Below are 25,464 nucleotides of genomic sequence, written 5' to 3'. Positions count from 1 at the left end.
AGAAAAAAAAAAAAGAAAATAAGTCAGAGAAGGAGGAACATATGATGATCTAATTTATTGGAAGCCCAACACTTCTTTATATCATCAGAGGAGATGAATGCCACCACCCGCTAGAGAAAATAATCATGACGCTGCCAGCGCAATTCCCATTTGAGCAGCTTTCTGTAAGTGGAATGCACAGATCCTGACAACTAGAAGAAATTCTACTAATGTAGAGTGTAGCTTTGTTTATTGAGCACTTATTATTTGCTAGTCACTATACTAACACTCCGATGCACTACACCAAACCCTGAAAGTTTAGGAAATAGTTATCCTTTTTGCATGGATGAGAAAATTGAGACACAGGGAGGGTTAATCATTTTGACTTTGCACAACACCACAACGCTATTAGTTAATGAAGCTCGACTTTGAACTCAGGTTGTCTGACCCCAGAATTTATGTCCTTAACTATTGAAGTTAACCACACCTGTCAACAGAATTTAGACTTTAAAATTTCAGGGGCTTGTTCACATAGATGTTGCTGAGAAACCATATATTTTCTTTTCCACTTTTTTCCTCAGTGAGTTTTGTCTTTTTCACTCAGGTTTGAACTTGTCATTGAGCTTTCTTCTTCCTCTTCCCTTGAGTGAACAATTTCTATGTTGATTTTCCCCCCTTTTTTTTTTTGTTCTATTTTCCTCTCAGAGAGACTATCCTTATTAGAAAGCACTATGTATAAAATTAAATCTTACTAGTTTATGTACCACTACCAACTGGATTCCTTAATTTTTGCTAATTCCATTAAAATAAATATGCTTACATGTAAGTACACATACACATATGTACATGATTTACATGACTGAGAAAATTCAACTTAAAGCATAGTATTACCTTACCTTCTGTACACCTTTAATAACACAAAGAGTTTACCCTTTCATGGATTGTTTTTTCATGGTTTATCCAAATGGCTCATGAGCAACCCAAGGTAGTAGTCATTTGCTTTTTCCCCCCCAGAAGCTCAGAAGAAGCAATTGGAAGAGAGTCTAGTGCTGATCCAAGAGGAATCTGTGTCAGAGAATGCAGATCACTCTACAGAGGAGCCTGCTGAAGGAGGGCCAGATGCCGATGGAGAAGAGATGACAGATGGGATAGAGGAGGACTTCGATGAAGATGGGGGTCATGAGCTGGTAGGAACTAAACATTTGGTATCCACACCCTTTGGGTAACAACACCAGCATGTTAGCAACTCATTCATTCTAAAATAAGAATTAAATAATTTGGGGCTTATTTCTCATATACATATATTTAAGAAAACACGAGTATAGTGCTTTGCACATAGTAAGTGCTCAATACTTTATTGCTAACTTAGGAAGATATAAATGAAGAAGCAAAATAAATACCATAGAAGAGATTAGGTATATTTAAAGTGCCAAATGAAACTTTCCCTCCAAAATGCTCCACTGCAAAAGGGATCTTGCATTTAGGCAATTGCAAGTGAACCGTACACAGATATAATATCCTGGTAACAAACTACAGTATACTGGAAGATACTGGGTCCCCTTCTTGTTTTATTAACTGATAATTATTTATACTATTTGTACAGCCAGCAGTCCTTTCTACAGGGTGCTCCCTAAGATGGCACTTTAGTAGATGGCCAGTTGACCGTTTTCAATGCCTGTGCTACCTGATAATCAGTTCTTATGATTTGAGAATTTGGCTAAGAACCGCTTCTTTATAGGTTTTATTTTCCCAATATTGTAATCATTATACTGCTCATTTCCAGACGTCCTTTCCTACATAACCACATCACGGACTTACTTGGTAAATGTATGCTGATGAGGATATTTCTCATGTTTTATCAACCATGAAATTAAATATACTATTCAAAGGACATAACAAAAAATGACATGTGCGCAAGTGTGTGTGTATATGTTGCCAACTTCCAAATATCTATGGACTGATCATATTAAACTTGGCTTATCCCAGGTAAAATCAAATTCCAGTTTGTTTTAATACTGTGCCTATTGTTACTTAACTCATCTTGTCATAGTAGTTCTTTTATCAATAGTTTCAAAGACAGCTGAATTTTATAGATTCTATATTGACTTAACATGCCAGATCTGTTAGAACTCATGGCACCTTCATTACTTTTTGTTTATTTATTTTTGAGACAGAGTCTTTCTCTGTCACCCAGGCTGGAGTGTAGTAGCGTGATCTCAGCTCACTGCAATCTCCGCCTCCCGGATTCAAGTGATTCTCCTGCCTCAGCTTCCCAAGTAGCTGGGATTATAGGTACCCACCACATCTGACTAATTTTTGTATTTTTAATAGAGACAGGGTTTTGTCATGTTGGCCAGGCTGGTCTTTAATTCCTGACCTCAAGTGATCTGCTCACCTTGGCCTCCCAAAGTGCTGGGATTACATGTGTGAGCCACTGTGCCAGTCAGCACCTTCATTTAAACTTTTCAAATATGAGCTTTTAACAACCACCCCTATTTCTACCAAAGTCTGCATCAGTTTGCAGAACTTAAGCACCTGTTCTTAGACTCACATTGATTTCAAGGAATCTATTGATTAAGGACTAGAGTGAAGAACAAACAAATGTACCAGCTTCTCTTTAGGCAGGAGCACATGATTTGGCAGGACAAATTCAACATGATTTCCTCAACTCATTCTAATCAGACCTCTGCTGTCAGCATTTCATTGTGATTACACTTTTCAAGCTCTCTGGGGTCCTTCAAGTTGCCATTTACAGTGATTACTTCTCTGTTCTTATTTTAATTTCTTTCTCAGCAGAATTTTGCATACCTGACCACTTCCTTCTTCTGAGAAATTCTCCTAATTTATCAGTTGCTCATGCTCAGTTTCCTGTACTAGAAATTTTCCCTCCATACTCCCACTTTAAATATTGGGTTAGCTCAGGGCTTTGTCTTAGGCCGTATTCTCTTTCCACACTCTTTCCCAAGGTGTCTTCACCAAATAGTAGAGCATTAAATACTACCTATAGGTCAAAGAGTCCTAAATCCACATTTCTACCCTGATCTCTTCTTAGGACCCCAGAGTCAAATGTTGAGCTGCCTATCACCACATACATCTCCAATAAACAACTGAAACTTAACATGGCCAGAAACAGACTTGATTTTTTTCCAGTCATCTTATTCTTTCCCAGGCTTCCTCATTCTGGTAAACAGCATCACCATTCACATAATTATTAAAACCAAAAGACTGAGATCATCTTTGACCTCCACCTTTATCCCTGTTAACTCTACTTCCAACTCACAGCCCAAAGTTAGTTATGACTCCATGACAAGTACCCTGTCCCAAACCACCATCCCCTCTTCAGGTTTTCTGTAATATCTAAAATGCTTTTCTTGCTTCAACTCTTGCCTCACGCAACCCATTCTCCACAGAAGGGTAAAAATCTTTATAAACTATATGTCAGATAATGCCATTTCCTTGCTTAAATCCCTACAATGTTTTCATCACATGTAGAATCAAAACACCAAAGAGTGTGAATGTAAGCTGTGAGGAGATTAGGTGAAGGATGCCAATAGAGAGACGGAACTTTGTGAAGAGAAAGGGAGAAGGTTGTCAATGCTGAAAGGAAAGAAATGTAGAGCAGAAGCATATAGACATGAAGACTCCTCCACTGCAGGTGACTGTGGTTAGTCTGAGGATGTTGTGGCAGGAGTTTGAGGGAGTTCAAGCACAAACTAATATAAGTTAGAGAGTGATAACCTCTGGGGAATGAGGAGACACAGGCACCATCACAGAGTTGAAGGGAATGAACAAGATTTGAAAAGGCGTCTGGAAAACACTAAAGATTACTAATTTAGAAAACAAAAAGATTGGCAGTGTTAGTAGCCAGTTAAGGTTAAAGATCAAGAATTAATAGAGTAGTAATTTGCAAACTTCAAGGTATATCAGAACTACTTAGAGAACTTTATAAAAACACAGATTCTTGTGTCCCATTCTGAGAGATTCTGATTCAGCATGCTGAAGAGGGCTCTAGGAATCTGTATTTCTAACATGTTCCTAAATTATACCGATGCTGCTGGTCTAGGGATCACACTTTGAGAATGACTGTGATGAAGTTATCAATCTGCCTTTTCTCCACTGGATTTTATCAACCCTGATGGAAGCATGAAGAAAGCAAACATGTTCAGAGTTGCATTTTTGTCAGATAAGTGCAAAAATAAAAACCAATAAATAAAAGGAGTTGAGGATATGAGTAACGAAGAGTGGCTGACTAGATGGGTCATGGAATCTAACAGGGAAGAAAGGGAACACTGTGGGGGGCAGGGGTGGTCAAAAATGAGAAAATAAAGGCACAAAGGGGAAAAAAAGCCCCTATAACCATTAAGGACCAGAGAAAGAGGAACTAAATGAAAAAAGAAAAACAAGGTCTGTACTTAAGGACCAAGATATTTCAGATGTGGACAGTTCTAGATGATGAGCTGCTCCATGGGAAGGAGTGAGATCAGTGCAAAAGTCACAGCAGGTGAAGGATTTAAGGAATGAGGGGCTCAGATGCAAGATGAGTCATCTACATGGGCATGAAATCACTCCAAATATTGGATTAGAGGGTGAAAGAATAAGATGGCCAATTTAAGTCCTAGATCTGTCATTATCAGTCCAATTGAACTGCCTAACCTAACAACTTCTCTGAATCTCTCTTGACTTTCTTATTTACAACATAGTAAGGCAAGATCAGAAATCTCAAAACCCATTCTGTTTGATTTTTACTCTGGATGTGTATGTGTCCCAGGAGCAATATGTCTGAAGGAGCAAAGCTTGACTATACAGTCATGGCAGTAAATCCAAACCATGGTATGTGGACTATGCTCTAAATACACAGAAAGTAGCTGATTAGAACTGAGCACCTCCCTGGATGTACTCAGGTTTTCTCCCTCAACCCTTGTATTATTATTGGGGACTTAGGGAGCTAAAGTTAAATCCTATCTCTAGTATATCATTTTGTTTGTAAGACATGGAAAATAATAGATGAGGAAGGGCTTAACATTCAGTCCTTGCAATCCAGATTGAAACTAAGGAGTCTCTCCTACTGGTTGGCCAAGAAAAAATTCCCTAGTCTTGTATTCACTGTTTTCTCCTTTCCAGGCCACTGAACCAAATCATCCTTGGTCCCAAAACGCAAAATAAAAGCACAAATCTTTTCTTTTTAGATAATAAAGGGCATCATCGATTTGAACAGGAAAGATACAATTAATTAGATTCTAGTTATGAATTTTTCTCACAAAGAAGAGCTGGTAGCCATATGCCCATTTGGCTGCTCAAGGCAAATCCAGAATGCCATTGCAAAAGAATGAACAGGAAATAAGAATTGGATCTGAAGTGAGGGAGATTCAGAAAAATGAGTTCGTAGGATAGCTGTAGGTGTTGGTGCCCCTTGTGAGGTGGTGAGAAGCCAAAGATATGAGCACAGACTATCCACATACTGTCTAGTTCTAAATATACACTTAGCGAAATTGATTTCTACGACGCAATTCATTCAGCTAACATTTGGGAATCTATTATGTGTGCACCAGGTGCTACCAAAAATACAGGTATAACTAAAATCATTGTGTTATGTATGAAATGAAATGTTTATGGCTTTTCAGGTCCCATCCCGACACTTGTTGACAGTGAGGTTTGCAGCCAGCAGGGCATGTCTGGCCTGTGTTTTAAAAAATCTCCCAGGTGCCTTTGGTGCACAGATGTCACTATGCTTATATCCAGCGAAGTCATTACACTTATATTATCCAGCCAAGTTTCACCTGCAGTTATTCCACTTATATCATCCATTAAAATTTCCTGCTGGTAATTATTGAAAACTATATACACACATATGAATCGTATTCATGTTTCAAATCAGTTTCTAAGTTTTTCACAATAATATAAATTGGTCCTCATAAAGATTCAGATTATAAACTTCAGTTTAGGCATTACTGTTTATTACTGCTTACATCTAAATTTATATCTAATATCTAACCTACTAGACTCAATGTTATTATAAATTAGGCACATTGACACAGCTACACCCACAAGACAAAAAAAAAAAAAAAAACTTTTGAACTTAAGTTTCACTGGACTATTTGCTTATACATGGATTTCAAATCAACAAATCATTCTTATCTATATTAGGTTTTTTGTGTTTTGGTTTTTGGTTTTTTTACAAGACATGTAAAGTCTGAAAGCTTCCATTGTTGGTGAAGTGCACAATGTAATCTGAAATGCTTAAAGGAAACGTATAAGACTAAGTTTTAAAACAGCCAGGCACAGTGGTAGATGCCTGTAATCCCAGCTACTTGGGAGGCTGAGGCAGGAGAATCACTTGAACCCAGGAGTTGGAGGTTGTGGTGAACTGAGATCGTACAATTGGACTCCAGCCTGGGCAACAAGAGCAAAACTCTGTCTCCAAAAAAAAAGGAGACTAAGTTTAATATTGTTCCTTGGCACATAGAGGTAAATAAAATGATTTAAATATAAATAAATAAATATATATATATATGGCTCTTTGTCTCAAGTAGCTTAGTGTCTGGTGGAGAGAAGACTGATTTCCTGGCTGGGCGTGGTGGCTCACACATGTAATTCCAGCCCTTTGGGAGACCGAGGTGGACGGATTACCTGAGATCAAGAGTTCGAGACCAGCCTGGCCAACATTGTGAAATCTCATCTCTACTTAAAAAAAAAAAAAAATTAGCTGGGCATGGCGGAAGGCACCTGTAATTCCAGCTACTCAGAAGGCTGAGGCAGGAGAATCGCTTGAACCCAGAAGGCAGAGGTTGCAGTGAGCTGAGATCGCACCATTGCACTCCAGCCTGGGCAACAAGGCAAAAACTCCATCTCCAAAAACAAAATAGCGAGATGACCGATTTCCTCATGCACGAAAACAAAAACAGAAAAACAAAACAAAAAAACAGGCTTGGACTTTATAAGAAGCCTGTCGAGACTAAAAATCTATGATTCTATAATAATCTATACCTATATATTTCAATAGTGCATAATCAAAATTTGGATTTATCTTCAGTTAAACTCTGTATTAATGCACTATACATGCACTATGAAACCACTACTACACTTGTGTTTCTGAATAAATCCATTGGCAAGTATTAACTGATTGACCACTGGGATCAAGAAGGAAAATAAGAAAGATATGAACTAACTGAGGTGAAAGGCCACAGACAAAAAATATGAAGCAGCATGTCATGGTAAGAACCATATGAAAAACATAGTTTACAGGTGGGGAACCAGATGTAGCCACTATGGTCAATAAACACTCCTGGCAGAAATGGGGCAGGGATTTCACCTTGAAGCATGACGAATTAAAGAAATGGCACATGCTAAAGTTGAAGAAAAGATATTCAAGCCATCCTTCATCATCCCCAGATCATTTTATGGAAAATACATTTAAAATCCAAAATGCATTAGATAATTCATATGATACATAGATCGATAAAGGTAAACTTTAAAAAAAAAACTACTGGAAACTTCACAAATACAACATTTCAAGCTCTTTTATTCTATTTGTGTCTTCCAAATCTGTATTATCCTTTATATAAAGTAATATCACCCAAAGTTAAAGTAGCCTTTGCCATAATGGAAATACTATAGGAAAGCTAGTGCTTAACACCGTGCTAATTCAAAAAAGCAAATGAACTCTCCTCAGGTGTATGAGAAAAGGCTTCTGTGAACACTCTAGAACATTATAAAGCTGTTAGATGTGTCATGGAGCCTTAGGCTAATCCAGTGTTTTCCAAAGGAGAGTTTTTGTTCATCTTACACTCAATACCTAGGGTGCTTGCTAAAAATGCCAATATAGATTATCTCAAGCAGCAGCCCTGGAATCTGTGCTTTATCAGGCCAAGGTTTGAAACTACAGAGCTAAATCATCAATTCCCAAAGGAAACTATAGACAAGCAAAACATTTAAATGGCTTAAGGAGAATTTGACTTCTTTTGAATTCTACTTATAATACTTTTCCTTTTGCTGACTACACACAATCAAATCAGGCAAATCTAGCAAGAATCTACAGTAGAATTACCTAGCTGAATTGTGTAATACTTAGATATGCACGCTGAGTACTACAGTGTAATACATCTTTCAGGTTTTAACAAAACATTCAACTAAGCAGTAAGTCACCTGGGCTTACCAGTTATTGAATTTCTATGCACACTGGGGAAGGTCTGGACCTCAAATCCAATCCTTCAATTGAAGAGAACTCAAAGCAAACATTCTAGTACAACATTGAAAAACTGGAATGCATAAAGCATTTTGATCTATATTCTTAATCTTTCTTTACGAGAAAGACTGAAAATGTCTCCTTTTTGAGACTTTTTGTTTCCTTCCTAATGAAGTCCTTCACCTGGATGATCCCCCTTATCAATTGTGCTTCTCTTTCTTTTTCTTATCATTTTGAATGAATTTTGGCTAGAGGACAAACAGGAACTTGTGAGGCAAGTTCCACAAAGGTAGTGCCAACTGAATTAGTTAGAAGTATAAATCACAAGGAGGCAAGAAAGTATTACTTAATCTGTTGGATTTGGGCATGTATTTTAGCACAGCATTCAAAGACCTTCATCTTGAACTCTATCAATCCAACATATGCTATCTTCCCTGTCCTACCAAGAACAGATATTGAGAGCATAAAGCAAGAAGTAGCATTATTTGGATGGAGTTAGGGATAGGATGAACAGCCATGATGCAAGTGTCCTGCAGTTGACCTGACTTAGGTGACCTGCTGGTGAGGCACAAATGGCCAGGGTCATGCATGCCCACTGGCCAGGTATTCTCAACAGAAATGGGGTATGACTCAGCCTTTGATGGGAGAGAAAGTGTGTAATAGGAAGATATCTCTGTTTCCAGATTTCCACCTGGAATTCTGCCTCTTTAAGAGCTCTGATCCCTTTGTAGTAAGTGTCCCCTATGATTATTATCTGTCCCCTATTTCAGACTTGCTACTGTTGGGATCTCACTTGATTTCAATCATTTTTATTTTTATAGAATAAACTTTTTTATAAAATAAACTTTTTATTTTTATAAAAAAATCTTTCCCAGAGGTTGGATGGCTTAACTGTTAGAAACAAAAGCTCTGCCTGTAGTCTGATAGAAGCATGTTCAGTCCAATGACTTTGAGCAAGCCACTTACCTATGCCTTCACTGGCTTTAGTTTTTCCATCTGTAAAAGAAGGTTGACAATAATATGTGTCTGGACAAGGATTGCCGTGAAGAGTAAATGAAATAATGTCTAAAAGGCACATACTTGGCACAGAGTAGGCATTCTGTGCTACCCTATAGTTACTTAATCTGTTTGATTTTGTATTTTGGTTATTTTTGTATTTCAGCACAGCAAAGACCTTCCTCTTAAACTCAACCAATCCATCCTAAGCTATCTTCCCTTTCCTACTGAGAACAGATATTGAAGGCATAAAGAAAGCAGTACTATTATTTGGAGGAGTTAGGGATGATACAAACAAGCATGGTGCCTGTGTCCTGCAATTGATCTAGTCTAGGTGACCTACTGTACTATGACAAAAAAAGACTTAAGAAAGTCAGATAGATTTTTCTAAGCATTTTTTTGTTGTAGGGCATTTGTATCCTCTTACATATTTTTTCCCAAAGTCAGACAAACTTTGCTAAATCTTTCTGGGTTTTTGTAGAGCATTTTTATCCTTTTGTATATTTTCTGGTTTGTTTTTTTTTTTTTGAGATGGAGTCTTGTTCTGTCACTCAGGCTGGAATGCAGTGGTGCAATCTTGGCTCACCACAACCTCCAACTTCCATGTTCAAGCAATTTTCCTGCCTCAGCCTCCCGAGCAGCTAGGATTACATGCTCCTGCCACCATGCACAGCTAATTTTTATATTTTTAGTAGAGATTGGGTTTCACCATGTTGACCAGGGTGGTCTCAAACTCCTGACCTTAGGTGATCTGTCCTCCTCAGCCTCCCAAGGTGCTGGGATTACAAGCATGAGCCACTGCACCCGGCCTATATTTTCTGTTTTTTTTTTTTTTTTTTTCCCCTTGATTTCTTTTTTTTTTTTTTTTTTTTTTTTTTTTTTTTTTTTCCACTTGACTTCATGTATTTCATTTTGATGACCCAAATGTTTCCATACATTTCCAGACATATCAGCCTTTGCATAACTACAATACCTTGCCACTCACAATCTCCCCTGGCTGCTTCTGGGGGTCTCAGAAAGCATGATGCCTATGCTCAGGAGCATATCTGATGATGTGCTTCTTCTGCCTGCTCACCATCTGCCTCCCCCTTGAGGATGCAACCTTTGCCACAGCATTTCCTGCTGCCTTTTGTAAGACCCAGTATGCCTCTCTCACACTCAAAGGTGCAGGACCCACAAGGTGCAGTTGGTGCAAGATCCCTTCAGGTCTCATTGTGCCAGAGAAATCACATCAGGTTCCACATTAAAGTTGCAAGAATAATGCCCTGTCCACACCGTAAGCTGGCAGTTGTCACCCAGACCCCAAGTAACACAGCTTAAAGGCTGAACCATGAGTTCTATTATAGAGCAAAGCAGCTACGTACCTATGACTGAATATTTTGCAATAACTCCCTGCTTCTGGCCTTATTCTTCTGCAGATTTTTCTCCAAAGAGCTGCCAATTTGGTTGTGTTAAAGCTTTAACCACGCTATGTCACTGTGCTTAAAACTCTCCACTAACTGCCTACCTCACTTGGAGTAGATATATAAGTCCTCACAATGATCTACAAAGTCTTGCATGATCTGGCCCCTGCTACCTCTCTGATCTGGCTCTTAGTTCTCTCCCGTTCACTCCATATGAGCTCTGTAGCTTCCAGGCACAAACTTGCTCAGCTCCTATTTCAAGACCTTGGCATTTGCTGCACCCCTGAATGTGGGGACCGGGAGAACACAGGGCAAATCATAAAAGGCCTTAATGCTTTGCTAATTGTCTGAAGTTTATTCTATAAATTTCATATAAGTAAACTGGGAATTACCTGTACCTAAGAGAACTGGATTGCAATACAACCTAGTGATCTGATGCAAATATTTTGGAGTCAAATAGAAATAGGGTCTCCAGATTTAGCAAATAAAATAGAGGACACTCAAAGTTGCATTTCAGATAAATAGTAAATGATTTTCTAATATAATCATGTCCCCAATATTCCATGGTATATACCAAAAATGTTATTTAATCTGAAATTCAAATTCAACTGGGCTTCCTGTATTTTATCTGGCACCCCTACATAGAAATAAAATGGAATATTGGCCTTGAACAAACTATTTAACTTCTTCTAGTTGGTATGAAAGCAGAATAATAATATCCACATCATGGGGATTATGTAAGGAATTAAATAATATAATACATGGACTGCACTTAACAAAGTCACTGGCACAAAATAAACAAGTAAATTGCAGCTGTTTTTATTATCGCTATTATTATGATCATCTCATTTTGCCAGTGAAGCTTTCAATAAAACATTACATTTCTAGCAACATAATCTTCATATGGATCTTTGTATTTTTAAAAACCCTAGGGTATTCAAATTGTTAAAAAGCACTTCTTATTTGATAAGAATGATTTCAGGAAACAAATGCAATATTCTGAGAATTGTGATTTGATTTCAGCCTTTTAAATTTTTATTTAATAGCTCCCAGCATATTTAATTCAAAATAATTTATTTTTAATTCTATTCCCTTATGGCTTTTTTTTTTTTTAAATAAAGATAATACTAACAGTATCCTGTGATGATACAGGGCTTTTGTTTCGGTTTTTGCTATAGATTTGTTCTCTGGCTCATGTGATCTGGCCATGAATTTAGTAACAGATGGTTTTATGAAAACTGAGTATGTGAGAAGCCTTACATATCACATTTTCTTTAGTCGCCCAAACACTTACTCATTAAACAACACACCAAAAAAATTAATAAATAGTGGAAACTCAGTTATGTGCCAGATAATGTCGGCTCCTTAAGATTTAAAAAATAAGACCTACTGGTTTCTGATTTCATAGAACTCTCACTGGGTAGAATAGAAGATGTTGCAACCAAAACAAATAAACAAAACAGTATGATAGGTAAAATTATCACCTAAGTCATGCAATCGGGTGTGGGAAGTGAGATGATATAGCAGACTTCACAATGTCTGTGTAGCATTCTAGCTGATTCTTGAGGAATGAAAAAATGTGTGCAAAGAAAACAAAGGATTAGATGGCATTCCACACAGAGAAAAGAGAGTATATACAAAAGAGAAAAGCGTGAAAGAATTGGGGAAGTTGCCAGTTTAGTTTGGTTAAAGCAGTGGAACTCAGAGGACGGCGCCACAACCAGCAGCATGATATCATGTGGAATGATCTTTGTTAGAAATGCTGATTCTCAGGCTCTAACCCAGACTCACTGGATCAGAAACTCTGGGGTGGACTCCAGCCCTCTATGTTTTAACACTCATTCTAGGTGATTCTGGTGCCTACTGAAGTTTAAGAACGCTGAAGTACAACAGTAGGGTTTTCAAAACAAGGTGCACATGACATCACCAAGGATGCATCTTTTATAAACACAAATGACAGGGGCCACAAACCATAGCAATTAAATCAGAGTTTCAGAAGGTGAAGCCCAGAGCAAAAGTCCAAAGATGTTTTACTGTGCAGCCAAGGCTGAGAACCACTGGGATAAAGCACATGGTACATGAAGAAGGAATGGTAAATAGACACTTCACCAAAGAAGTAAACACATGAAAACTCACTCAAAATCATCAGTATTCAAGAAAGTACAAATTAAAACCACAATAAGGTAACACTGCACATTCTTGCTCAGACTGACCAAAATTGGCTGATATAATCAAATGCTAACAAGGAAGTGGAGCACTAGTGTGTCATTGCAATTAAACAAACAGAGGTTGCCTGAAGAGTAAGGGTGAGGGGCAGGGACTGACTTTCCTGAAATGTCATTCCATACCTGATCTTGGTGAACATCCACTTTTATTTCAATACTCAGTTTTATCTGGAAACCTTCCTGAAATTCCAAGTTAGTTAGGAGCATCCTCCACAACTCCCCCAAACCTCTATTAGGACACACTGTGTCGTGCCTTCAAGCATTTACATATGTTGTTCCCTCTGCGTGGAATAACCCATTCTAACTTTTATGTTATGTCTGGCAAAAATATCTCCTCTCTTAAACATCATCATTCCATGTCACCTGTTCCATAAATCTGTCCCTCAACAAGGACACATCCATTTGGGTTTGCTTCTTTCTTTAGGCCATGCTTTGTACTTAACTCCTCGTACTTAACTCACTGTATTGTAATTAATGACTTTCCTTCTTTCTGAATCACTGATTTGTAAATTTCTCAGAGCTTATTTTGTGTTTTTCTTCAGTGTGGTGTTTAGCATATGTTAATGTCCATAAATATTTGTTAAAGAAAGAGAGAGGAAAATGTCCTCAGATTACCTGAAACATATTATGAACATTTTTTTTTTTTTTTTGTAGACAGGTTTACTTGGAGAGAGAGAGAGAAACAAGAGGAGAGAGAAAGAAACAGCTAACTCTCACACTGAGTGAGATAAAGAAAAGATGGAATCCAGGAGAGGAAAGACAGCTTCCACCCTGAGTGGAAGGGAATAGAGAGAGATGGAGATTAGGAGGGAAAGACAGGCTTCCACAAAGGGAGTGTTCGTGGAAGGGGTATTATGAGCATTTTTAAGTGTACTTTTATTGTCTGTCCTAATCAGATTGTGTTCTAAGTATTAATTTTGTATGCATCCGCTCTGTGATTTTGAGGATTATTATACAAAGCAAAGAAGCAAACAGTTTTCATTATAACTTAATCACTAGGTCAGTCAGGCAGCAGCCTGAGTCTTGAAGGCACTGAGGAGGAACAACAGAAGGAGGCTTAAAATGAACACATCAAAGTCAACACAGCAGTATTGACTCCGTTGTGTTGGTTTTCAGTGGTTCTGAAATACTGTCTCCCACGAGTGATAAAAATGCAAATTTGAAGTAACCTGAATTTAGTTAGCAGAGCTAGAATGCTGACTTATAAAACGAACCAGAAAATAAGCCTTCTTCTCACTCCGGATCTACAATTTTTAAAGCCGAAAGAAAAAAGTCACAAGTTCATAAGAAAGTAAATTTCAGAGGATTCAAAACTAAAGTGTGCCCAGATAATTAAGATAGATGCTTTGATTTCAACTGCGGCTATCAGGGCAGCTATCAGGCAATGTGATCATTTAAAAATAGGCTTTAGTTCTAAGGACTTTTGAGGTGTTAAGAGTATTGCAGTAGACACACAATTTTCAAACAGCCCCTAATGATGTTAAAAGTTGAATAATAAATCTGGAATATAGATCCAAACTAAATAAAATATTTTCACCATTTCTGGGTTTGTACACAAAGGGTAACACAGGTGGAAGAGAACAGAAAGACTCTGGAGTAATTTGGAAGTGAGAAGCAGCTTAAAAATAAGCTTTAAATATACAAAAATAGAAAAAAAAATGTTACTTTTCTAAAAATGCTATAATGTGTTAGAGGAAAATGGAGCAATCTAAAGTCTTAATTCTGTCTAATTTCAAAAAGTCGATTATGAAAAAGGTTAGAAAAATAAAACAATTCTGCCAACAATTAGTTCAGCCATTGTGGAAGACAGTGTGGCATTTCTCAAGGATCTAGAAATAGAAATACCATTTGACCCAGCAATCCCATTACTGGGTATATACCCAAAGGATTATAAATCATTCTATTATAAAGACACATGCACATGTATATTTATTGTGGCATTGTTTGCAATAGCAAAGATTTGGAACCAACCCAAATGCCCATCAATGATAGATTGGATAAAGAAAATGTGCCACATATACACCATGGAATATTATGCAGCTATAAAAAAGGGATGAATTCATGTCCTTTGCAGGGACATGGATGAAGCTGGAAACCATCATTCTCAGCAAACTGACACAAGTACAGAAAACCAAACACCGCCATGTTCTCACTCATAAGTGAGTGTTGAACAATGAGAACACATGGACACAGGAAGGGGAGCATCTTACACCAGGGCCTGTCAGGGGTCTGGGGAGGGTTAGCAGGAGATGGGGGGATTGGGGAGGAATAGCATTAGGAGAATGCTAATGTAGATGATGGGGGGATGGATGCAGCAAACCACCATGGCATGTGTGTACCTATGTAACATACCTGCATGCTCTGCACATATACCCCAGAACCTAAAGTACAATAAAAAAAAAAAGAAAAAAGACCTCTCCCTATCAATATAGTAGGAAAAATTCTTTTAATTGCATAAGCAATAACAGATTTATAAGCATGTAAGCTAAGAGTAAAGTGACCACAATGTTAGTGTCAAAGAAAAAATAGCAATGGATGAAACTAAACAGGCAACAGAGATTCAATTTAAGGCTTTCAACAGAGATCAAGCCTATTCTAATAAGAAAGAGTCACTGAACTCAGCGCTGCTGAAACAGGCAGGAGAGTTTTTAAGCACTGGGGTGACTAGTGGAAAAGTACTGGAGGGTGGTAGGGGAAGATTGGTCAGTATAATTAGGTCAACTGTGTTTGCTAATCGCTGCTTATCTAAGTTAGGTTCATACCTTCCACAGAGACTGAGAGATAGAGGCTGCTTCTTACTTGATTATTACAGTTCAAAGGAATGATTCCAAGTCCTTAAAAAAGATATTCCTGGATTTGTACAACTGGCAAGAAGCTAGGAGAAGGTGTATATCTCCAAGGGGCAGAGGGAAAACTTACAATTTTTCTAAAGTAAATGCTCTAAGAAAAGGGAGATCAGGGGCCTATAGTCAGAAAAAACTCAGTCTAAAGTTTTGTCAAGCCTCTTGGTTATCAAGACAAAATCTCCCAAATTTTATTCGGTCAGAGGAAAAGACAATTATTCTCCCCAAGAGACCAAAAACTGTACCTCATGACAGTCTTAATAGCTCTTGAAAGATCTCGGAGCTAATTCATTTTTACATTTGTCAAGTAAAAAACAAATCTGGACTTACTAATGAAAGACTTATTTGGAAGAGTTATTGCAAGCAGGGAGAAGGGACTATTGCAATAGGGAGAATGCTTTGGCCATGAGATCTGCAAGCATCTCAAGTTCTAGGAAAAACGGGTTTTTCGTTTATGAGAGGAGCAAGCAAGATTAGAAAGAATCCAAGGTGAGGTGGGATGAAAGATGGGCATACTGTGTACATGTATCAGAGGATTTTTTTACCCTGAAGCTGGCATATTTCCAGAAGGGCCCTTAAAGAGGTGATGGATGTCGGCTCAGGCTGAGGATGCGCTGAAGTTCAGGGTCCTGGGAGAAGGAGAGACTATTAACCAAAGTTTAAGTAATAAGCATTTTGTTCTCATTAACCAATGGAGACAAAATAGTTCAGTTATTCATGTATGAGGGCAAGAGTGGAAATTCGGAAGATCTGTGTTTGGCCTTATCATAGGTAAATAAGCAGGTGTAAGACTTATCTAAATCAACTAGAGAAGAGTGGTTCTTTGCAGTAAGTCATTTCCCAGAACAAAGGGTTTCTTAACTTTTTTTTTTTTTTAATTGTGCTTTAGGTTCTTGAGTACATGTGCAGATCATGCAGGATTGTTGCATAGGTGCATACATGGCAATGTGGTTTGCTGCCTCCATCCTCCTGTCACCTATATCTGGCATTTCTCCCCATGTTATCCCTCCCCAACCTCCCCACCCCACACTGTCCCTCCCCTAGCTCCCACCAGCAGACCCCAGTATGTGATGCTTCCCTCCCTGTGTCCATGTGTTCTCATTGTTCAACACCCGCCTATGAGTGAGAACATGTGGTTTTTGATTTTCTGTTCTTGTGTCAGTTTGCTGAGAATGACGGTTTCCAGGTTCATCCATGTCCCTACAAAGGACACAAACTCATCGATTTTTATGAGGCTCACACAAAATTCAACATCATTACATATCCAGAGGTTATCTGACTCACAATACTGGAGATGTGTTAGGCCATTCTCACATTGCTATAAAGAAGTACCTGAGACTGGGTAATTTATAAAGGAAAGAGCTATAATTGGCTCACAGTTCTGCAGGCTGTAGAGGGAGAATGATGCTGGCATCTCCTCAGCCTCTGAGGAGGCCTCAGGAAGTATAATCATGGCAGAAAATGAAGCGGAAGTAGGCAGGTCACATGGCCAGGGCAGGAGGGGGAGAGAGCCCTAGGTGCCACACACTTATAGACAGATCTCATGAGAAGTCACTCACCATTGTGAGAACAGCACCAAGAGATAGTGATAAACCATTCATGAGAAATCCAGCCCCGTGATCCAATTATCTTCCACCAGATCCCAGCTCCATTACTGGGGATTACAATTCAACAGTTCAACTGGGGCAATGAACACATATTCAAACTATATCATGTATCTACACTGTAAACATTGGAGAACGGGCTGAATCTTTAATAACATTTATTTTTATGTCAAAGGTAAGAGGAAGGACACAGATTCATCAGGCCTCCAAATATACACTCTAAGAACGAGGAAAAGGGAAGTCAGAGTCTTTGCCTTTTATAATGGAGACAGCTGTTTCCATTTACCCTTACAAAGTACAGATACACATTTATCAATTCGGTTATTTGGGCTTTAGGGCTTATGTGGGTTTCAGGTTCGGAAGGACAAGCCTTTTAATGGATATCATATTTTAGGCAAATCACTGAGTCTCTGAGGTTCACTTCCATATCTGTTAAAGGAAGATTTGGGGAATTATTGAAAAGATTAAATGGGATCATGTTTATGAAAATCCCCGGCATGGGATTTTATATGTCAAACTTAACGTTTTCCTCAAGTAACAAAATTTAGTGGACATGCCAATTATAGGTAGTTTTAGTAACTTTGAAAGAAAAAAAAAAAATGATTTGGTGGCCAGGCATGGTGGCTCGTGCCTATAATCCAACACTTTGGGAATCCAGAGTGGGAGGATCACCTGAACCTAGGAGTTTGAGACCAGCCTGGGCAACATAGCGAGACTCTGTCTCTATTTTTTTTAATGATTTGGTTATGGTATTTATGCGTACCTCTTATAACTTTTATTGTCTTAAAAGTCCAGAATATTTTATTACCAATCTTGTCTCTCACATCAAGACACTCTATTGGGCTGGGATATAGTATAACACCAAATTTGAAATTACTGAGAAAAGTTGCAGTGATTTCAAATTTGGAGGAAGTTATTTTCGTTTCTGTGGAAATACTAAGAAGAAAAACTAGTCAAGATAAAACAGATGATACATAATTATCTTATTTAAGGGGAAGGGCCTGTCATTATTTAGCCATACATATCTGACCACAAATTCTAGATCTTTGTATTTTGGTTTTTTGAGTCCCACCCCATCTCCAACCCTAATCCTCACCCTTTGATACCTTGGTCTCATATCACTTCCCTGAACACAGAGAGACAGACTAGACCACTTACAGGCAGGCGACTGAACACACATACATATCAGGGAGTTCTATGGCATAGAAGTGGCATCTTCTGCCTGCCCAGGAGACAATTCCCACTGTTCTATGAATATGAGTAAGACACTGTATACCAATATCAGTAACATAGGGTTCTTAAATAGCTTTGCACAGTTTGCCAAGAATGCCTATTTTTGTACCAGATGGGCAAAACCTATATTATAGTTCTATGATGTCAAGCCAAATATATTAAATCAATAAACTCTTCTAAGATTCTGGGAGATAAACAAGTCTTTCTCTTCTTGTAAATTATTCCCAAATTCCAAAGGGCAAAAGCTATTGGAAAAATGATCTTAGTGACATTAAGAGTTTTATGCAACAGAATAATAATTAGTCTAGATATGTGTTTTGCCCTTAATGCCATTTTTATTCAGTCAGCCAGCAAATACTTATTAAATGATTACTGTACTCAGGCACCATTCTAAAAGCTGAGTAAAAGAAAGTGAATAAGAAAGAAAAAAACGTCTTTTGGGGAGAAAGGGTTGCGTACAGGCTGCTTCATTCTCAAATTGAAGATTACATTCTAAAACATATCAAAGATTCACATTCTAAAATATATTATTCAGCCTGAACGTATTCTATAAAACTAATAGAGTATGACTGGAGTATTAAATTCATTTCCACTTCAGTGTCCATTGTTAAGCTTCATTGTTATTTAAATTCAGACTTGTCCATTAAAAGGTCTATTTGTAATTCACTGAAAAAAATAATGATATGATATTATAAATAGAGGACTTAAGAGAAGATAGAAATAGGAGCACAAGGTAAATTTTGTTAACCATCATTAATTGACCTATGCTTTCTAAATTTCTAGATTTAAGGAAACTAGTATTAAAACGATTTTTAATGCTAATATTTACACAATTTTTGTAAGAAGTAAAATGTAATTTGAGAAAATAATGTAAACATAAGAGAATCAAAAGAATTTTATTTCTATAAGAAAATAGTTCCAAATATGTGGACACATGCTTATGGGTATGCTTAACCAAACATATTACCTGTGTTCAAAAATACTTACATTTTCTGTTAGCCACTCATGAGAAAGAAATAATTCATTGGTTGTCCAGTGGTTGTAGATTTGCTTCATCTGACTTTTAAAGCATTGTTTTAAGTAGAATGACCTCCAGTTTATGGGAAAATTTAAAGAGTCTACAAACTGCATTGGTTAAAAGTAATTTTAAAACATGGCATTGTAACCATGGAAATATCATTTAGACTCATAAAATTTTAACCACACTTTTGTTATATTCCCTTTCTGGTTTCTAACATTGCCTCTGTTCACTATGGCATGTTACACGTATATTCCACCCAATTTTCTTATGACTTTTTAACTGTTTAGTTTTCAAATGGGAGAACTGTCTGCCAGTGAAGACTCTAGAGACTGAACAGAACACTTAACATGAGATTTACCCTCTTTAAACATTTTAAGTGTGCAATATAGTATTGTTGACTATGCAGTGTTGTACAGCAGATATCTAGACTTTACTCGTCTTGCTTAACTGAAACTTTATGCCCACTGATTGGCAACACCTTCATTTCACTCTGCCCCCAGTAACTACCTTTTCACTCTATGATTCTACAAATTTGACTATTTTAGATAGATATTTCATACAAGTGGAATCATGCAGTATTTGTCTTACTGTCACTCAGCATAATCTCCTCAAAATTCATCCATGTTGTTGCACATTACAGATTTTCTTTTTTAGCTGAGTAATATTCCCTTGAATGTATATACAACATTTTTAAAAGTCCACCTGTCAGTGGACATTTAAGTTATTTCCACATCTGGGTGATTCTGAATAGTGCTGCAATGAGTGTAAGGGTGCAGATAACTCTTTGAGATCCTAATTTCAATTTACTTAGATAACACACAGTAGTGGGATTGCTGGGTCATCTGACAGTTCTCTTTTTATTTGGGGAGAGGGAGACTACCATACTGTTTTCCAGAGTGGCTGCATTATATTGCATCCCCACCAAATAGTGTATAATTCTGTTGCAATTCTCCACTTACCTTTGTATTCTAAGAATACACGTAAAAGTAACACTCTTTGTCCTATTAAACAATGAATTTTTGGATTCCTGACACAACAATGGTCTGTGCCTTGAATTTTCTGGCCCTACCATTATATGAATATTTTTATTTATTTATTTTTGAGACAGAGTCTCGCTCTATCACCCAGGCTGGAGTGCAGTGACACAGTCAGCTCACTGCAACCTCCACCTCCTAGGTTCAAGCAATTTCGAATAGTATTTTTTTTTAATTATCATTTATTTCTTCCATATCTACATGATGGTAGTATTCCTGTTTCCTACAATCTATAACACTGGAACCTTTAGTTATGTGTTTTTTTTTATTCTAAACCAAAAATGTTTTGAATGTGTGAAATATTCTACACAGAAATACCAGAAGCTGTTTATTTCTTAGAAACATCCAGCAATTCATTTAAGTAAAGTATTAGATAAAGTCTATACAGATTACACAAGCAAATTCCCCCACATTGTATTTATCAGCTAGATTAATAGACTTTTCTGGGAAAAGGTAGTTAATTGCAAATGCTGACCTCTCACTGCCTTTTCCAGAGGTGGTTGAACTTTTATAGCCTAAGCATTTTATCTGCCAAATAGCTAGCAATTCTTTTTCAAGTTTCTTTTTAATACTCCAAATACAAATATAATTGATTCATTTCCCAGTCTTTCACAGGCCCAGGACTACCGATTTTTTTCCAGCTATTTTTTAAAATATTGAGTATGGTGAACTGTAAAAACTCTAAAAACAGAATAAAAATAAATGAATAGATAAAAGACAATGTTTATTTTATAAGTACCAGGGCAAGAAATCTGTCCTTGAACAAGCTAAGAAAGTCATTAACAACAATATTTCTGATGGAAACTAATGGTATACCTGCTCGAGTTACACTGACTCTAATAATCTGTGACAAAAGAAATGGGAACAGGTATGAACACATTTCATTAAACCGGAAATTGAAAGAAAAGAAAGTGGGGCACTTTTCTTCCCCAGTTTTTTTCATAGCTCACCAGACAAAATCACAGTGGAAAAGAGATTTATTACCTAAATGGTGCTGACCTTTTACAGTTCTTGCCTTATATTCTAGAAGTTAATTTATTTAAAAAAAAAAAAATTCATGGAATGGCACAAAGTTTTTATCTAGGTAGCATTCAAGTTGCAAAGAGGCATTGTCTAGCTCAGCCCCTTGCACGGTGCATCTTTGTCACCAGCCAGGACTGTGCCCAGCTGGTTCTCCACTCATTAACTCTCTCACCAGCACAACCACGCTGCACTATCAGCCTTGCCCTGCCTAAGGATCTTCCCTTCTAAACCTTCGCTGTCTTTAGAATGTCTTTGATGTGGAAAATCACAAGCTCCAGGGTAGCCTGCTCCCGGATAGCCTGAGATGAAATGAAAGTTCAGGCCTTCAGAAACCTGATAAGAATTCTTTTCAACTGGAACCTGATAAGTATTCCAGAAACCTTATGCATATTTGATATTTTCTTTCTTGCCAGGTTTTTAGGAATACGTTTTAATATTAAGTAATGTTTCTTAAAAGTAAACCTTCCTAGCCTGTGGCCTACTGGAAATAACACCTATCCTGCCATTTAAAGCTGTGGGAACGGAACAAGTTCTGGAATCATTCTGGGCCTTAGTTGTTTCAAAAATGTGGAAAACAACTTATCTTTAAAAAGGCAGAAATCTGAGAAAATAAGATATAATGTTCACACACAGAGAAACAGTGAGAAACTGAGAGGATTTTTATTTTATTCCAAGTCAAGGAGAAACAGGGAAAGAAAACAATACTGTTTCCATTTTCACCACCTTCCAGGAACAATGCTGAGTTTTTTATATATGTCATTTCATTATTGCCTAAAATAACTTTTTGGAGTAGCTATTTTACAAATAACTGATTTTAGAAATGTTAAGTAACTTTCCCAAGCTCACACTGCTCATAAGGGTCAGAATCAACCTTCAGTCAGGATCTGTAAGATTCCAACACCCTTAGATATTTTCATTGTATTAGGGTTTCACAAATTTTATTAACAAACACTTTTGGTTTCACAAGCCCTTTTGGTTTGTGCCAAATCTATGTATGATTGGTACTATTTTTTACTTATTTTATTAAATTTCCTTACCTCATTATTTACTTAAAATAAATCTATCTTAAACTTCAGTTCACTCTAATAAATGAAAAACCAAGTTTCTCTTTTTAGAAGTAGGAGATATATTTAAAATAAATATAATGAAAACACAAAACTTAAAATTGTTTTGGTATTTGTATATGGCCAAAAAATCCTGTGTTCCTGATCTCCTCTCCTCTCTTCTCTCTCTCTCTCTCTCATTGTCTCTTCCATTAAAAAGAATAGACAGTATTAGAGAAATGTTAAGGCCGACACAAACATAAACTTTCTTGTTAATGCAGTCCGAAGAACTAGAAGTGCAGTGTTCTCACTCCGTGAGTCCATGTTTATAGTTCATTGTATACTGACAAATTATAATTGCATATATTTAAGGGGTACAAAGTGATGTTATGCTGTATATATACATATGTAAAATTATTAAATCAAGCTAATTAACATATCACCACAAGTACTTATCAATTTTGTGATGAGAACACTTGAAATTTACTATCTCAGCAATTTTGAAATACACACTGCACTGTAACTATAGTCACCATGCTGTGCAATAGATCTCAAAAAATTTACTCCTCTCACTGAAACCTTGTACTCTTTGACGAATATCTCCACATTTTCCTCACCTCCCAGCTTCTGGTAGCCACCATTCTACTCTCTGCTTCCTACTACTGCTTTAGATTCCACATACAATATAAGTGAGAACATGCAGTACTTGTCTTTCTATGCCTGATTTATTTCATTTAACATAATGTCCTCCAGGTTTATCCATGGTGTTATAAAAGCCAGTCTTTCCTTCTTTTCTTAAGACTGAATAGTATTCCATTGTGTATACATGCCACATTTTCTTTATCCATTCATCTGTTGTTAGACACTCAGGTGGATGCTACAGCTTGACTATGGTGAATAACGCCACAATAAATATGAGAGTGTGGATATACTCTCACTATGAGTCAATGTTTTTAATGACTCTTCCATGTAACAATATCTTGTGCAGTACTAGCAGTTTGTGCACCACCACTCCACCATCCCCAAACTCCCAGGAAATACAGAACTCAGTCCTGCTGATCTGCACTTCATACCTGACAAGATGATGCCTCTGAATGATATTCTGACTGATGTCACCATCCAGCAGTCTTTTTTATTTTTTGCACAATTTTCTACTTGAAGTTGGAATAAACTCCACACGCAGATTGACTTGTTAGTTCATATTGGAAAAGTACTTCAAATTTTATAGAGTTTGACATCTCAGAATTGTTAAAAGTGAGACAGCATTTTCATGCCATGTAATCCAAATCCCTCAGGACCTCAGCAGGCAGATGGCGCACTGGGTCACTAGCCACTGCTGACAATGGGATGCCCTCACCTGGGCTCTGTCTGTGACATGCCAAATGATTTCCATCAAAATAGGATATTGCCTCTCAGATGTCCTCATTTTTAACAAGGAAAATTTATGACACACACAATGAAAAGAACACTTAAAGTCATCAATATTTTATACACGTTTGTTTCTATAGAGCAAGCTGATTGTCCATAGAGAAGCTGCCAGGCCAGTGCCCAAATGTTCCTGAGGTAGTTCAATAAATATCTCTTTACAAGCTTTTTATTGACTTTCAAAGGATGTAAGGTCTCAACATTCCTAATACCTATTAATACAAATATCTATTAATACAAAACACAAATTTAGTCCAAAGGGAATAGGAAGAAATTGCACAAAAATACTGAAATATATGTGAATAGTTTTCCATAAACATTCTCTTTATATAACAGAGAAGTAGGTGAGCATTAGCTGCTAAATATAATAGTATTACTATTTGGGAAACAGTGATGTTGAGAGCTTAGGCATGATCTAAATTGCTCTAAATAGGAGGGAGTGTATGACACACAATGGTAAGAAATAAAGGTTGTGCGAACAAGCCACTGGATTAATTACAGCCAAATATGAAGACTTGTGTGACTTGAGCAAATGACTTACCTCTCTGTGCCTCAGTTTTTTAATCTATGAGTATAATAAGGGCACCTCCCTCGTGTTGATAGCATGAATATTAAATGGAATATTTAAAGTACTTAAAAGGAGGCTTGACACATGGTAAGCCCTCAGTACATGTAAGTTTTTAACTAAGTAAATTAAGCCTCAAAGTTTTACTTCCAAGGAAAAGGCAGTGACAAAACTATTTTAAAAACCCAGGTATATTAAGGAGAAAATTTCAGTTTGGTGTTCTCTATCAGTCAACTAACAGATCCTCATCTCCCACTTCAACCGCGAATCAGACACTCACACTTTGTTTCAAACAGTAACTAATTAGATTTTAATAACAGAATGATATACAGAAAAGGAGGCACAGAGCAAGAGGCTGTGTCAGAGTACAGAGGCACCCAGGATATGCAAGATGTGACATGCCCCTTTAGCACACCTACACAATGCCTTGGATCAAGAGAAAAACATTTTTCATGACACTTGCTATTACAATCAAACATGAATCAAGATGGTATATGAAGTTCCATATGTAAATTCTGAACATGGCATAGCTCTATTTGTACTGTGACAGTAGAAAAATGAGAAATTATTTTCCAGATAAGAACTGGAAATAAAAAGATGTCAGAGAAAGATCTACTTCTACTCTGTTAGTGATGCTGTCAAAGTCTTGGGCTGTAAGATGTTAAATGCTTAAAATAAGTGATCTGTTATCAACAGGGGTGCCTAAAACACAGTCACATAAACATTTCGTAATTACGCTGATGATAGGTATCATATGTTATGACATCTAAATGAAACAGCTTTCAAATCTCAAAACAAAAAATCTGTTACCATCAATGATGATGTGAAGGATTTAGAAGTTTACGAAGTAAAAATATATATGAGATAAATATGAATTCTACATAAAAA

At 37.1% G+C, this 25,464-nt stretch overlaps 1 protein-coding gene across 7 annotated transcripts in view; it reads left to right on the top strand.

The window, feature by feature from the left end:
* RALYL (RALY RNA binding protein like) overlaps positions 1-25,464 on the top strand; it is a 718,971-nt gene that overhangs the window by 681,615 nt on the left and 11,892 nt on the right. For 6 of the 7 annotated variants that reach the window (XM_037736077.1, XM_017521829.1, XM_017521825.1 and 3 more), the window contains one exon: positions 994-1,166. The exons of the other annotated variant lie outside the window; for it this stretch is intronic. In XM_037736077.1, the coding sequence (XP_037592005.1) occupies positions 994-1,166 (173 nt within the window). The remainder of the gene's footprint in view (positions 1-993; positions 1,167-25,464) is intronic. 7 annotated transcript variants of the gene reach the window in all.

The sequence above is a fragment of the Cebus imitator genome, unplaced genomic scaffold (genome assembly GCF_001604975.1).
Source record: "Cebus imitator isolate Cc_AM_T3 unplaced genomic scaffold, Cebus_imitator-1.0 Scaffold22, whole genome shotgun sequence".
In the NCBI taxonomy this organism is placed as follows: domain Eukaryota; kingdom Metazoa; phylum Chordata; class Mammalia; order Primates; family Cebidae; genus Cebus; species Cebus imitator.
This window is presented reverse-complemented; position numbering and strand designations above follow the sequence as displayed.